This window comes from Notolabrus celidotus, chromosome 4, assembly GCF_009762535.1.
Source record: "Notolabrus celidotus isolate fNotCel1 chromosome 4, fNotCel1.pri, whole genome shotgun sequence".
NCBI lineage: Eukaryota > Metazoa > Chordata > Actinopteri > Labriformes > Labridae > Notolabrus > Notolabrus celidotus.
Window position 1 is genome coordinate 28,963,128 of NC_048275.1, and position 14,782 is coordinate 28,977,909.

The following is a 14,782-nucleotide window of genomic DNA, read 5'->3' on the forward strand; positions in this document are numbered from 1 at the left end:
GACACACTGAGTCTCTGTTAACAGTGAAAAAAAGACAAAATGATGTGCGATTAATAACCCATAGATCTTTGTTATAAACGTCTGTATCCCCGCCATGCTGCATTATGATAATAATGAGCTCACCGTGGGTCTCATCTCCTGACACGATCCCCGTTATATCTGCTCCTGTCCTCTATAAATCATCTGTATCAGCACTGTTTTATTATAAACTCTGATCAACTTTTCATCTGTCACATCCCTGACTTGAGCTAAATCTCTCTCCACCTCAGCACAGGATCGTCCTATATTCAAAAATCAAAATGAATGTTCCCTTCTTTACTTTTATGCACACTTTAATGTAATGCATGAACTATGTATTCACATGCTGGAATGACACGAGAAGTACATTTAAAAATACAATTCCCATGAAACACAGTAAAGACGTATTTAATCAGTCTTATACCCGAGATGGATGGTCTGTTATTCCACATGATCATTGGCCTGGCTGGATCACATGAGCGTCCAAACTGCCAGACCAATGAGGACAAATGCATCCCAGACCATCTCGGTAGGTGGCATGAGTGATTGGATCTCAATCTGTCCTCAGGACGCATTGAGGTGCATTTTGTTGTATATTTAAGGTAGTCCTTTTTCGATCTGATCAGCCTGCATGGATGCTAATGCTAGATGTACAAGGCTAAAAAGAGTCACAACTTCAGTTGCACAATACACAAATGCTGAATCTGAATGTGTAAGTTAAGACTAATGTCATTGCTCTTTCATTGGAGTACATCTGTCTATAGTTAGACCTGTGTTTTACTTCCATAGTTGTCACTTTCACTTATGTTAAATTGAAATTTTTCATTGAAAGCTGTGAGTAGGCTCACTTTGCTATCTTGTAGCTTATAGGCACAAGCACATGCTTTAGTGCTTCAGAAATACATATATTTGTAAAGATGGCAATCCATTTTATTTGAAGTAATCCCTGCAGCTCTTGTTTTGGGAGTTAGCATGAATACATGAATCTGAATGACGTTTAGGTGCTTCACACTAGCTTTGATCAAGTCTTGTATTTACATCTAGTTTCTGAGCAGAGCAGTTTAGAGGTTTTTATCAAATATAGTAGTAGTAGAGATGAATAAACGTTTGTCTTTGTCTTATTCTTTGCAAAGCAGAATTTGATATTTCCTCCTGCAGCATCAACAACAAACATGGTCGGCGTGCTGCTGTCTAACCGTCAGCCTCGGGAGAGAACTGGGCTATTTGGGTCACAGTCACGGCCCCGAGCCATACATGTAATTAGACTTGGGAAACTTCTCTCTCCACACATGGAAGTTTTTCTGGGAAACGGGCACGTTTGCAAACAGGAAGTTGACGTCTAAATAAAGTCCCCCCTGTACCCTCCCCCACGCCGCGCAGGAAGCTTGCTCTGCCCTTTTTAAACCAGTTACACAGACGGGAACCTTCGAGAGCGTGGCTGTAAATAGGCGAGGCCGCGGCCCGGCTCGGCCCAGCTCAGCACCGCAGCGGTCTGAACCCCGGCAGCCACTGGCCATCTTAACAGTGACTGTCGCTGCCATTTTTACCCTAGTGAGGTCAGGCCTGTGCCGGAGTCCGCTCTGGCCAACAATGTGATAAGTCATTGGGCTCGGTACGGCTGTGGTTCCCTCAGTCCCTACTTTGGTGTTAAAGTTAGTCCACTTTGGGTCTCCAGGGTCAGTCCAGTTTATGACATGTCATGTGGCCAAAAACAGGCTGCATAAGCCCTTCATAACTGATTTCATTTACTCTTCCTGCAATGGCATTTTCATTCACTCGTGCTGCTGTTTCCCTCCTATGAGCCGTATTTCCTCTGTGGGTCCATGTCTGTGTCAGTTTAGATGTAGCGTCTGACCCCACGTCCCAGGGGGGCTGTTTGGATTTTTTTTCCCCATTTCACACAGTTTTTTTTTCTTTGTACTTCAGGGCTCTGCCACCCCTCCCTGTGCCCTCCGTGCCACCCCTGACTAAGTCGAGTCCTGGCCGGCTCAGTGGTGGCGGTGATACCACAGCCGTAATGACAGGGCAGTGCAGCTCTGCGTCCGCCTCGCCCTGCCGCCTCACCTGCTGCACACTCACCAGTTTACACTCTGCCACAGCACTGTGTGTGTATGTGTGTGTATAGTTAGAATAATGTTGCTAACACTATTACTAACTGGCTGGTTTTACTGACAGTGGCCATTATGTGGATGTCTCAGCATCCCTATTTGAACACACTTGTCACGCTACTGACATGCTGCTCTCACGCTGTGCAAGCTTGATGCTCATTTGCTGAAGACTGAGCGACGTCTCCAAAACACAAGGACGGCCATAGTTAGAGAAAAAAAGACGGATTAGGTAATGCAGTTAACAGTGAATTAGCTTCTTTTGTTTAATCAGCAACTGTGTTTTTAGTGGAAATAGAATATTCTCTGTCTAAGAAACAAATCTTCTTAAATAGATTATTCACTTTATATCTGTGTTCCAGCATTTTGTTGACCATGACACCTGTTGTGTTAGACTAAAGGGGAGGTATAGTGTGGGGTAGTTGCTTTTACATCATAGAGACCACTGCCAATACAGAATTTCAAGGGGAAGCTTTCAGATTACTGATATGATTAGGTTTCAGATAGGTTAGGTAACTTTATTTACACCCGTAGGTATGATTCCTTTTGCAGCAAAGTGATGACACCCACTTACAAAACAAGGTTAACATGAAACCACACAGACCAATCAGAATTGACAAACTATAAAAACACAAAAACATGGTATACAAGTACTCATGCTCCACCGACCATAATTTAAAGGAGAAAAAATAATATAACAGAATGAGATATATAAATAAAAACATACAGAATAAAACCAAGGTAACAGCAGTTTTAAAACCAAATAAATAATGCTAATATATAAGTCTGCAAATATCACAACATCTTGTTCAGCTCAGTGATAGCAGCAGGAACAAAGCTTTTCTTTTCCCTCTTTGTTCTGCACCTTGGGACTGCAAACCTCCGTCCAGAGGGAAGAAGAAACTCATTACGCAAAGGATGGGAGTCATTGTTTGATGGCTGAGACAGTCCTTTCTTTGCCTTGTTTTAGCCGATGTGCAAAGTTTATAAGACAGCTGCTTTCATATACTCATTACTTGAAGAAGAAAAAATCAATTTGTTTATATTGCCAACTAGCTCTAGTGTGGACCAGCCACTGTCCAGCTGTTGTTTTGCTACTTGTGCTACAGAAAGTACTGAGAGGGTTAATAACAATGGAGCCTCTTTTGTCACCTACATAATGACACCATTTATAAATGTCCACAAGCATTGTTTTCTGCATTATATGTTCAATGAAGAGTGTTTCTATCACCATTTATCTGCAAACATAAACACAGATAGTCAAATAATTTCAAACATAACTTTTTTCTCTTGATGGTCAAAGCTGTAATGTTATAATGATTATGTGACTGAAAGAGGCTGTTCTTCAGTTGTATAGGATACTGAAGCCTCTACATGTTTAAACAGAGTGAACCTGATACCTCTCTATTCAGCCGGTCTGCACTGCTGCTCACTGTGTGCTCCAGATGCTCAGCTGATACTCAACACGCCTGTTAAATAATCTTTCTGACTGCAGTTATGTCATTCTGACCCCTATACTCAAATCCATTCATACTGCAGGGTAAAGTAGAAGCTTTAAAGAGAAACACACGCACACGCACACGCACGCACACACACACACACACACACACACACGCACACACACACACACACACACACACACACACACACACACACACACACACACACGCACACGCACACACGCAGACACTCACACTCACACTCACACTCACACTCACACAGTGTTGCTCCTCTTACATCTCAGTCTCTCTCTGTCTCTCTGTGCTGCAGGTGGAGGGTGTCGGCCTGTACTTCCGTCAGCAGCTCCTGCAGTCCCGTCACCGTGGCGCCTTTGAACTGGCTTATGTGGGCTTTGTGCGCCTCACCGACATGCTGTGCAGGTGTGTGTTCACTTTCAGGGCAGAGGGGCTGAAAGGTAACGCTGCTCAAAGGCTGACGGCATTAGCTCCCATCATGACACTGAGCATCAGTGAGCCTTGTTATTAGCTGGGGGGGCCAGTCCTCTCAGTATCATTCCTAACGTAGAACATACTTAACTACGTCAAGACTTCATAGTTGTTGTTTTTCACTTGGACCTCTCTGGGCAGTGAGTGTGAAGCAATATATCAAGTTAAAATCAGATATGTATGACATTTCATGATTAGATAAAAGAAAGTGTTCACAGTTTAAAAAAAATGTGTATCAGTTTGGTTGCAAAAAAATGTAATGAATACAACTTCCTTCAACTGTAAAACTTTCAGATTAACACATACTATCTGGATTATTTAAGTATTAATAATAATAATAATAACAATAATACATTTTAATTTTATAGTGCTTTTCAGAAAACTCAAGGACACTTTACAAATAACGCAAATTAAAAGACAGAATAAAAGAAACAAAATAGAAACACAGTGGATATAAAAACATGACCAGTTAAAAGCAGTTCTGAAGAGGTGAGTTTTGAGCTGGGATTTGAATGTATGTAGGTCAGTGGAGTTTTGTATCTGTTTTGGGAGAGAGTTGCATAGGGAAGGGGCAGCAATGGAGTAAGCTCTGTCACCCACAGGTTAAATCCTCATTAATGATTGTAGAGAGACTCACATATTGGAGTTATATTTTGATTAATAACATTTACAAATACCTTCTGTACAGTATTTGTTTGATTCACTTGCTATGAATCATGAAAAAAATACATTTGAATATCAATGCGAATCGAAAAATAAATATCATACACAGACAGACCGGCCTTTTTAGCGGTTAGATAACTTCATTACAGTTTTTGTGTAAACATGTTAATTCTACTTTTACTTATTATTGCTTCTATCTGTAATGTGATTGTCCCTTCCAACTTATTTCTTATCTGATTTAACCTTTTAGAATTTAGACTTTTTTCTTGATTGTGTCTTGTAATGTTTTTTGGAAGGCTCCATTCTTAAAAAGTGCTTCCAAAAAAAATAATAATAGCAACAACAACAATAATAATAATAGTAATAATAATAATACATAATAATAAATATTATGCATTATCATTATATTACTATATGATGTTATTGTGTTATCTATTATGATGATTATTATTATTGTTATTATTCATATGATTATTATTCACATTATTATTATTAATATTAATCGTATTATTATTATTATTATTATTATTATTATTACAAAATAATGATATCAAGCAGCAGCTTTTTTCCCCTCTGATAGTAAAAGCCTATTATTTTTTAGATCATCCTAACGTCCTGATCTTGCATCAGAAATGGTTAGTCCAAACTGTAGAAAAAGAAACCCAAATTTAGAAACTTGTGGCTTGTAACTTGGCAGAAAGACCTGACGCAAATGGATTCACACTTTTTTTTCTAGATCTGCATCATAAAGTTGTTATTTCAGCATCATTTCACCATATTTCACCATTTTTATTGTTTGTAAATTGTAAATCAGTATAAAATTTCTACATTTTCCATTCCTAGCACTGTAGTAAGTCAGATGTAAGCCAACATGTGACTTTGTAGATGCAGTAAGACCGCCACTCAACAGAGACAAATGTACAGATGCACCACCGCTGGAACAGAACAGCACTAGTTGGTGTCCATCAGAGAAATTCTTGGTACTGATCCGAGCTAAATGTTAATCGAACTGGGCACTGGAGAGCTTCAAGTAGCTGTAAGCAGAAGGAAGCTAACCTTGAGAGTTCCTAGGAAGGAGGGGAAGTTAATTGAGCTGTGTGAGAGTGCAGGTGCAGTTATGAACCCAAAACGCTAACCTTAAAACATAAGCATCTCAGGTTATGTTAAACCACCGCAAAAACACAAATCATTCCATGGTAAAACTTGATGCTCTCTCACTGCTTTAGGAATGTAAGTAAGGTTACTTTCAAAGAAAAATGAACTGGTCAAAAATATTACTGCAAGATCAATGAAAAGACTGAAACCACTTTAATGTCTCTGTGCTAAATTTAAAACTTCAGCTTGCCTTCATCCACCTTCATAACTCCTGGATCTGCTGTCAGATTAGATATTAAGTCACTCTAAAAACACTGCGCAGAACATCACACAATCCATTAGAAAGTTCTGGACAAGTGTGGGTTAGAAGAAACAAAGTTGGATGTAGGTTTATATTTCATAGTTACTTATAAACTCCTGCTGTAGCTGGAGCCATTTTTATACAAGTTTGTTACAACTCCACTCTCAATCCCTCTGCTATTTATGTAAATACTGTTCTCCTCTTGAGGGGGTGAAACAGCACTATCTTTTACTTCTGAACAGCATTAGGAATTTCTCACTTTGTCGTCCCTCCCTGTTTTCCTCAGCGGTGGGATGTGGAAGATGTCTTTAGCCCTGCAGCAGGTGATAAACCACAAACCCGACAGTGTTGACTTTGAACCACCCAGCGCTGCCCAGCAGTTAAAACAAAACTCTGTTGTTTTGTTCTTGTTCAGAAAGCAGTCTGGCTGTGTGTTGTGTAATGAGGCCGACATTCTGGTGGTTGTGTGTAGGAGAGCTGGGAGTGTGTGTCTTCCTCGGATGTGTGTGTGTGTGTGAGCTTTTTCAGTGTGTGGATGGTATGCAGGCCGTGTGCTTGGTTATGGGGTGTTGATTGCGGGGTGTTTAACCACGACTGTTTGATGCTCTGGGATCTGGCTCTGCTGGTTCCACTGTGTTTGCACTCTCTCACCGTGTCTCCCTTCAATCTTCCTCATTTTCTCTTCCTTAAACTCTTTCCATCTCTCTTTAGATTCTCTGTTTTCTCTCTGTTTAACTCAGCCCCTTGGTTAGACGTGTACATTTATATCTGTAGTCATTTACAGCGCTGCTTTTTTCAGACACATTACCACAGCCTGTCACATGAACTCAACAACCCTTTATCAACACCACCCAAAATGCCTCTACGCACTCATTACACTGTATGTTACTTTATCATCCATAATACATAAGTGGATATTCAAATATTATTTTACACATCTGAATCTTTTGCATGGTTGCAGGTTTGCCAATTTCCTTTGACATTTTTAGTTGTTTATTTTTCATATATTTGACCATTAGTTATTTAAAGCAGACCTTATAGCGCCAAGCATAACTGTATTTCCATTTGGCAATAACTGGTTAAATCTATGACGAGTGTTTCTGACTGAAATGCAGTTAATTTGCAGCAGGCAGGTAAAAATCATGAATCATATACTGTTTTCTCAGGTTATTCTTGATCAGTTCAGCCAGTTATACCGTACGCCTACTGTGCAACCATTTCTCCAACATTTTTTTCTCTCTCTCTCTCTCTCTCTCTCTTTCCACCCATAAGCTATTTTTACAGTTCTCAATTCCTTTGAGCCATGGTATCTATTTATTTATCAACTTTGTGACTATTTCTAGTCTTTATCATTTATCAGCCTTTTTTTTTTTTTACATTTATCAGTTAATTTGCGCTATTTATACATTATGTCATCTGACTTTATCAAGCCATTATTTGAGCTGTGTTGAAGTGGTTCACCACTTCTTAAAGCTATTTATTACAATGGTTCATCTATTGAACGAGGTTACTATTTCAACCTGCAAATCTCTTAAAGCTATGTTAACTTTTGGAATCAATGTATTATTTTTTCAGTTTATTCCACATCATGTATCCATTGTTTTACCTGTTTAGATGCATGTATGCATTACTTAGAGCTCACAAGATATATAATACATTTCTGTTTCTTTATAAGCCAAATTACAGCAATAACTCATTACTTTTAACTCTCTCATACACACCATCATTTGTAGAATAACCTATTTTTTTTAGTGCCTGACCATATTTCAGCTGTGTATTTTTACTGCCAAACCTCTCTTTACTTTTAGCCACTTATTTAATTCATTCATCCATTACTTGTAGCTGACTTTTTTAATAAATTATCAGTTTTTGACCTAACTACCACAACAGTTTATCTTTTTTTTTTTAAACTAGCTAACTACATTACATCCATTATCTCTTGGCAACTTCAACCATTTCATCATAATTTTCGCCAACAAGTTCAGCTCTTTATACCTAAATATTGTATCAGTAATCCCTACATGAGTCTCTAATCCACTTTTCCAAGTTATTTTGATTCATTCATCACATTTTGGAAACGTACAATTTCCCTGCACATAGCATGCATGCATAATCACAGAGGAGTTCTACAGCTCCGAGTGATGCGTGATTTTTTTTTGTTGATAAAACTGTTTTCTTTATTGTTTTTATCGTGCTTAACTATTCCATCACTTTTAGAATATCCTTGGAGACTGTAGAAGTATCTGCTGTTTAGGTTGCTTTCATCGGCAGGGTTCCCACACGTCCTGGAAAATCTGGAAAACCTGGAAAACAGTTGACCAGTTTTCCAGTACTGGAAAACACCTGGAAAATGGGAGAAAAAGTAAAATGTCCTTGAAAATCACATATAGTCCTGGAAAATTATTCCAACATGGCTGCGTGCGACCTGACCCGATTAACAAAACACATCCCCATTCATTGAAAGTTGAGTGCACGCTGTGCTGGAAAAGACAACGACACTGCACAACTTTTTTCACATCTTTTCTCCTTCACTTCATAATCATGCATTCACAGAAAACGGGGGTATATTGTCTATTTTAATGGTACATTAACCTTGTAGAGTGCTCTTTTGATTCAAAGAGTCTTATATTTAAGTTATAGTGTGACCAGTGGAGTCGGGCAGAGAGCTTGGGGGTCTGTGCCTCACAACTTTCTCTGCAGGCTGAGAGCTCAATTACCGTACTCTAGCTCAGTTGTTGTCAAAGTGGGGTCCTGGGACCCCTGGGGGTCCGCGAACCATAGCGTGGGGGTCCGTGAAACAATTTGAATGCATTTCTAATAAATTATAAAATTGTGCTGTGTCATTACAAAACAGCATATACACCATTGTTATGATACCATTTGGTGGCTCGAAGGGATATGTGAGTCTTGCTACTGTTAATTTCTGAAAGCGTTTAAGATCAATTACTTGAAAAGTATAAATGTTGTCATGTTGAGTCCACAAGGAATGAAATGACCCTCTGTTTTAAAGTATACAAGTGGTATTTACTTGATTCAAATTGAAGTGTTATCTGTTTATCACTATGGTACAGGTCTGAAGTATTTACGTTGATACGTTTTACAATACAAATAGTTCCAAGGGCAACTAAGAGTGCAAATGGTAGTAAGCATGTGCTTTAGTGATGGGAAGTTCGGCTGTTTTCAGAGAGCCGGCTCTTTTAACTCAGCTCCCAAAGAAGAGCCGGCTCTTTCAACTCCCGAATGGCTCTTGATTTAGGATCTTTTGTAGCCGTGTATTTTACCTTAACTTTGCAAAAACTAATGGTTTGTGTTGAAAACCCTTTAAGGTACCGTGTTTTTATGAGCAGCCTTATAATTGCCCAATTTTGTGCATTTCTGTTACAAAACCATTCTCACCCTGATCCTAGGGTTAGGGTTATGATTAGGGTTAGGGATAGGGATAGGTTTAAGGTTACGGTTAGGGTTGTGATTAGGGATAGGGTTAGGGTTATGATTAGGGTTTATGGTTAGGGTTGTGATTAGGGATAGGGTTAAGATTAGGGTTAGGGTTAGGATTAGGGTTAGGATTAGGGTTAGGGTTAGGGTTCAGATTAGGGTTAGGGTTAGGATTAGGGTTAGGGTTATGGTTAGGGTTAGGGTTCAGATTAGGGTTAGGGTAAGGGTTCAAATTAGGGTTAGGATTAGGATTAGGGTTAGGATTAGGGTTAGGGTTAGGGTTCAGATTAGGGTTAGGGTTAGGGTTAGGATTAGGGATAGGGTTAGGGTTCAGATTAGGGTTAGGGTTCGAATTAAGGTTAGGGTCAGGATTAGTGTTAGGGTTAGGATAAGGGTTAGGGTTATAATTAGGGTTAGTATTAGTTTAGGTTTAGGGTTGTGATTAGGGTTAGGATTAGGGTTAGGGTTGTGATTAGGGTTAGGATTAGGGTTAGGGTTGTGATTAGGGTTAGGGTTGTGATTAGGGATAGGGTTAGGGTTGTGATTAGGGTTAAGGTTATGATTGGGGTTAGGGATAGGGATAGGTTTAAGGTTACGATTAGGGTTAGGCTTAGGGTTGTGATTAGGGATAGGGTTAGGGTTAGGGTTGAGATTAGGGTTAGGGTTAGGGTTGTGATTAGGGATAGGGTTAGGGTTAGGATTAGGGTTTGGATTAGGGTTAGGATTAGGGTTAGGGTTAGGGTTCAGATTAGGATTAGGGTTAGGATTAGGGTTAGGGTTAGGGTTGTGATTATGGTTAGGATTAGGGTTAGGGTTGTGATTAGGGATAGGGTTAGGGTTATGATTAGGGTTTATGGTTAGGGTTGTGATTAGGGATAGGGTTAGGGTTGTGATTAGGGTTAGGGTTAAGATTAGGGTTGGGGTTGTGATTAGGGTTCGAATTAGGGTTAGGGTTAGGATTAGTGTTAGGGTTAGGATTAGGATTAGTGTTAGGGTTAGGATTAGGGTTAGGGTTAGGGTTAGGGTTAGGGTTATAATTAGGTTTAGTATTAGGGTTAGGGTTGTGATTAGGGTTAGGATTAGGGTTAGGGTTGTGATTAGGGTTAGGGTTGTGATTATGATTAGGGTTGTGATTATGATTAGGGTTAGGGTAAGGGTTATGATTACGGTTAGGGTTAGGATTAGGGTTAGGGTTGTGATTAGGGTTAGGGTTGTGATTAGGGTTAGGGTTGTGATTATGATTAGGGTTAGGGTAAGGGTTATGATTACGGTTAGGGTTAGGATTAGGGTTAGGGTTATGGTTATGGTTAGGGTTAGGATTAGGATTAGGGTTATATTTAGGGTTAGGGTTCATATTAGGGTTAGGGTTGTGATTAGGGTTAGGGTTAGGGTTAGGATTAGGGTTAGGGTTCAGATTAAGGTAAGGGTTGTGATTAGGGTTAGGGTTGTGATTAGGGTTAGGGTTCAGATTAGGGTTAGGGTTAGGATTAGGGTAAGGGTTAGGGTTCAGACTAGGGTTAGGGTTAGGGTTAGGGTTCAGATTAGGGTTAGGACTAGGGTTAGGGTTGTGATTAGGGTTAGGGTTATGATTAGGGTTAGGGTTAGGATTAGGGTTAGGGTTAGGGTTAGGGTTGTGATTAGGGTTAGGGTTAGGATTAGGGTTAGGGTTAGGTTTAGGGTTAGGGTTAGGGTTCAGATTAGGGTTAGGGTTGTGATTAGGGTTAGGGTTGTGATTAGGGTTAGGATTAGAGTTAGGGTTAGGGTTTAGATTAGGGTTAGGGTTAGGATTAGGGTTAGGGTTAGGATTAGGGTTAGGGTTAGGATTAGGGTTAGGGTTAGGGTTCAGATTAGGGTTAGGGTTGTGATTAGGGTTAGGGTTGTGATTAGGGTTAGGGTTCAGATTAGGGTTAGGATTAGGGTTAGGGTTGTGATTAGGGTTGGGGTTGTGATTATGATTAGGGTTAGGGTTATGATAAGGGTCAGGGTTAGGATTAGGGTTAGGGTTAGGGTTGTGATTAGGGTTAGGGTTTGGATTAGGGTTAGGATTAGGGTTAGGTTTAGGGTTAGGGTTCGGATTAGGGTTAGGTTTAGGGTTAGGGTTACGTTTAGGGTTAGGGTTCAGATTAGGGTTAGGTTTAGGGTTAGGTTTAGGGTTAGGGTTCAGATTAGGGTTAGGGTTAGGGTTTGGATTAGGGTTAGGGTTAGGATTAGGTTTAGGGTTGTGATTAGGGTTAGGGTTAGGGTTAGGGTTCAGATTAGGGTTAGGGTTAGGGTTCGGATTAGGGTTAGGGTTAGGATTAGGGTTAGGTTTAGGGTTAGGGTTCGGATTAGGGTTAGGGTTAGGGTTAGGGTTCGGATTAGGGTTAGGATTAGGGTTAGGGTTCGAGTTAGGGTTCGGATTAGGGTTAGGATTAGGGTTAGGGTTAGGGTTAGGGTTGTGATTAGGGTTAGGGTTAGGGTTTAGATTAGGGTTAGGGTTAGGGTTCGGATTAGGGTTAGGGTTAGGATGAGGGTTAGGTTTAGGGTTAGGGTTCGGATTAGGGTTAGGGTTAGGGTTAGGGTTCGGATTAGGGTTAGGGTTAGGGTTAGGGTTAGGGTTCGGATTAGGGTTAGGGTTAGGATTAGGGTTAGGGTTCGAGTTCGGGTTCGGATTAGGGTTAGGGTCAGAACCAGAACGAAACTTAAGTAAACACAACCAGAACCGAACGAGACCCGAAAAAGAACGTACCAGAACTGAGCCGGAATCGAAGCGAACCGAACCAGAATCATGCCAGAACCAAACCAGAACCGAACCAAACTCAACCAGAACCGAACCAGAACATTCCAGAACTAAACCAGAACCGAACCAGAACCGAACCAGAACCGAACCAGAACCGAACCAGAACCGAACCAGAAGGTTCCAGAACTAAACCAGAACCGAACCAGAACCGTCCAGAACCGAACCAGAACCGAACCAAACTCAACCAGAACCCAACCAGAACCCAACCAGAACGTTCCAGAACTAAACCAGAACCGAACCAGAACCGAACCGAACCAGAACCGTGCCAGAACCGTACAAGAACCGAACCAGAATCGAACCAGAACTCAACCAGAACTTAACCAGAACTGAAGCCGAACCAGAACCGAACCGAACCAGAACCGCACCGAACCGAACCAGAACTTAACAGAACTGAACCCGAACCAGAACCGAACCAGAACCGAACCGAACCAGAACCGAACCAGGACTGAACCAGAACTTAACCAGAACCAAACCAGAACCGAACCGAACCGAACCAGAACCGTGCCAGAACCGTACAAGAACCGAACCAGAACTGAACCAGAACTGAACCAGAACCGAACCAGAACCAGAACCAGAACTGAACTCAAGCAAACAGAACCAGAACCAAACTCAAGCAAACATTATTAATGTCCTCAGGTTGGCATTGAGAAAAATCAGATGCCTCAGCATGGATGGGCTGATCTGATTTCTTCTCTCAGTGAGTATTTGCCTGGTCTTCAAGAAGACTCTCTCTGAAGGAACAGATGAAGCCACGATACAGAGCCTCCCCTCCATCACCTGTATCTTATATCCTCACATGTGATTGGCTGCATGGCTGCCAAGCTGACCAATCAACACAAAGTTCTGCTGTGAGCAGAGCTGGGGTTGAGCACTGTGAGAAAAAAACGAAAGGGAAAAAACTGGGAGCCGTCTCTCTCTCGATGCTCTTCTGATTCACTATAAAGCATCGGCTCTCAGAGCGGCAGCTTTTGATCATGACACATCACTACTGTGCTTAATCTGTGTTACTATTATGAGGGGGTCCTTGGACAATTTTCTCACCTGTAAGGGGTCCCTGGATCCAAAAAGTTTGAGAACCCCTGCTCTAGCTAGTAGGAGTGCAAACTCCCGATAGTGAAAACAAACGGAACAAAAAGAGCGACACAACTGCACAGAAACTCCTAGACTCCTAGACTACATGTCTTTCAATGTAGACTTCCACTGAGAGGAACATATTAGACTATTTAGGAACTAAATTACAAACTAAATTTAGACTGTCATACCAGCTTGATCATCAATGAAAATGTCCTGGAAATATCCTGGAAAATGATCTCTGGAAAAGAGTGGGAACCCTGATTAGGAATAATAGGCTTTTCAGTTTAAACCTCGCTGCGTCTGGTTGTTCAGAGAGTGTGTTTCCCTGATGAGTCAAAAGTAAGTGATGAAGTACTCTGCAGTGTGTTTAGCACATTGGATTGTTATAATTTGTCCTCTGTGCTTTTCTGACTCTTGTTAAACAGCTGGTCAAACAGCACTGAGGGTGGATTCTTGTGGGTTTATGTGTGCCAGACCTTCTTCTGATCATATTCTTAGCTTTTGTCTTTAAACACTCCAAGTCAAAGATGTCATAGAAATCTGGGTAAATATGTCACTCGGTAAAGAGCAGGAATTTCCTCTGTAAAGTTTGCCTCTCTCAATTAACATGAATTTACCATGGATTTTGCAAAAAATGTATAATAAATGTGTGATCTAGGTAAGGTGTGACTGTTTTGTTACTTATTTAGATGTGTCTGTGCTGTAAGCATGGTGATGTGTACAGATGTTCATCATTCCTGTGTGTTTTTCTGTGTGTCAGGAGTAGGAGTCAGGCCCTGCAGCAGCTCCCAGCCCACTGGCTCTCTGAGGTTCTTGAGGAGGTCAAATCCAGCGACCCGTCGTCCAAACTATGCGCCACCAGACGCAGTGCTGGAATACCGTTCTACATCCAGGTGTGTTTTCAAAATTAATCACAACAACTTGGGCGAAGGAGTATCAAAGAGGGGTTCTTGAAATGAGCCATGCGTGATGCTTGGCCTGCACTCTTAATTTAAAGTGGTGGCAAGAGGCTGATGTTTTAACTCGAAGAACTACAGGATCTAAAAAAAGCTGATATTTTGTCAGTAAACAGCACATTCCTCTGATTCAGTTTGCTTAAGATTGAGTGGTTGAAGATTGGTCACGCTGGTTTACTCAGTTGTGAGTCCAACCTTCTTGGCTCACTTTTACACTTTGTTACTGTTTAAGCCAGTTTAGATTTTTTTCTTTGTAAAGTTTTTGGTTCTTGGGTGTCTGTAGCTGAAATTTCTACACTTTCATAATTCAATTGAAAGATTATTTCTGGTATTCTAAATCCTAGGTTGTATTTGTTTTAACAAATTGGTTGAAATCGAACTTAAATCGACTTAAAATGCAAAACATTTTA

General features: G+C 40.7%; 1 protein-coding gene across 2 annotated transcripts in view; it reads left to right on the plus strand.

Annotated features, from left to right (window-relative positions):
- Window positions 1-14,782, plus strand: part of thada (THADA armadillo repeat containing) — a 135,652-nt gene that overhangs the window by 20,132 nt on the left and 100,738 nt on the right. For both annotated transcript variants that reach the window (XM_034681583.1, XM_034681584.1), the window contains exons 22-23: window positions 3,894-4,003; window positions 14,177-14,309. In XM_034681583.1, coding sequence (XP_034537474.1) covers window positions 3,894-4,003; window positions 14,177-14,309 — 243 coding nt within the window. The remainder of the gene's footprint in view (window positions 1-3,893; window positions 4,004-14,176; window positions 14,310-14,782) is intronic.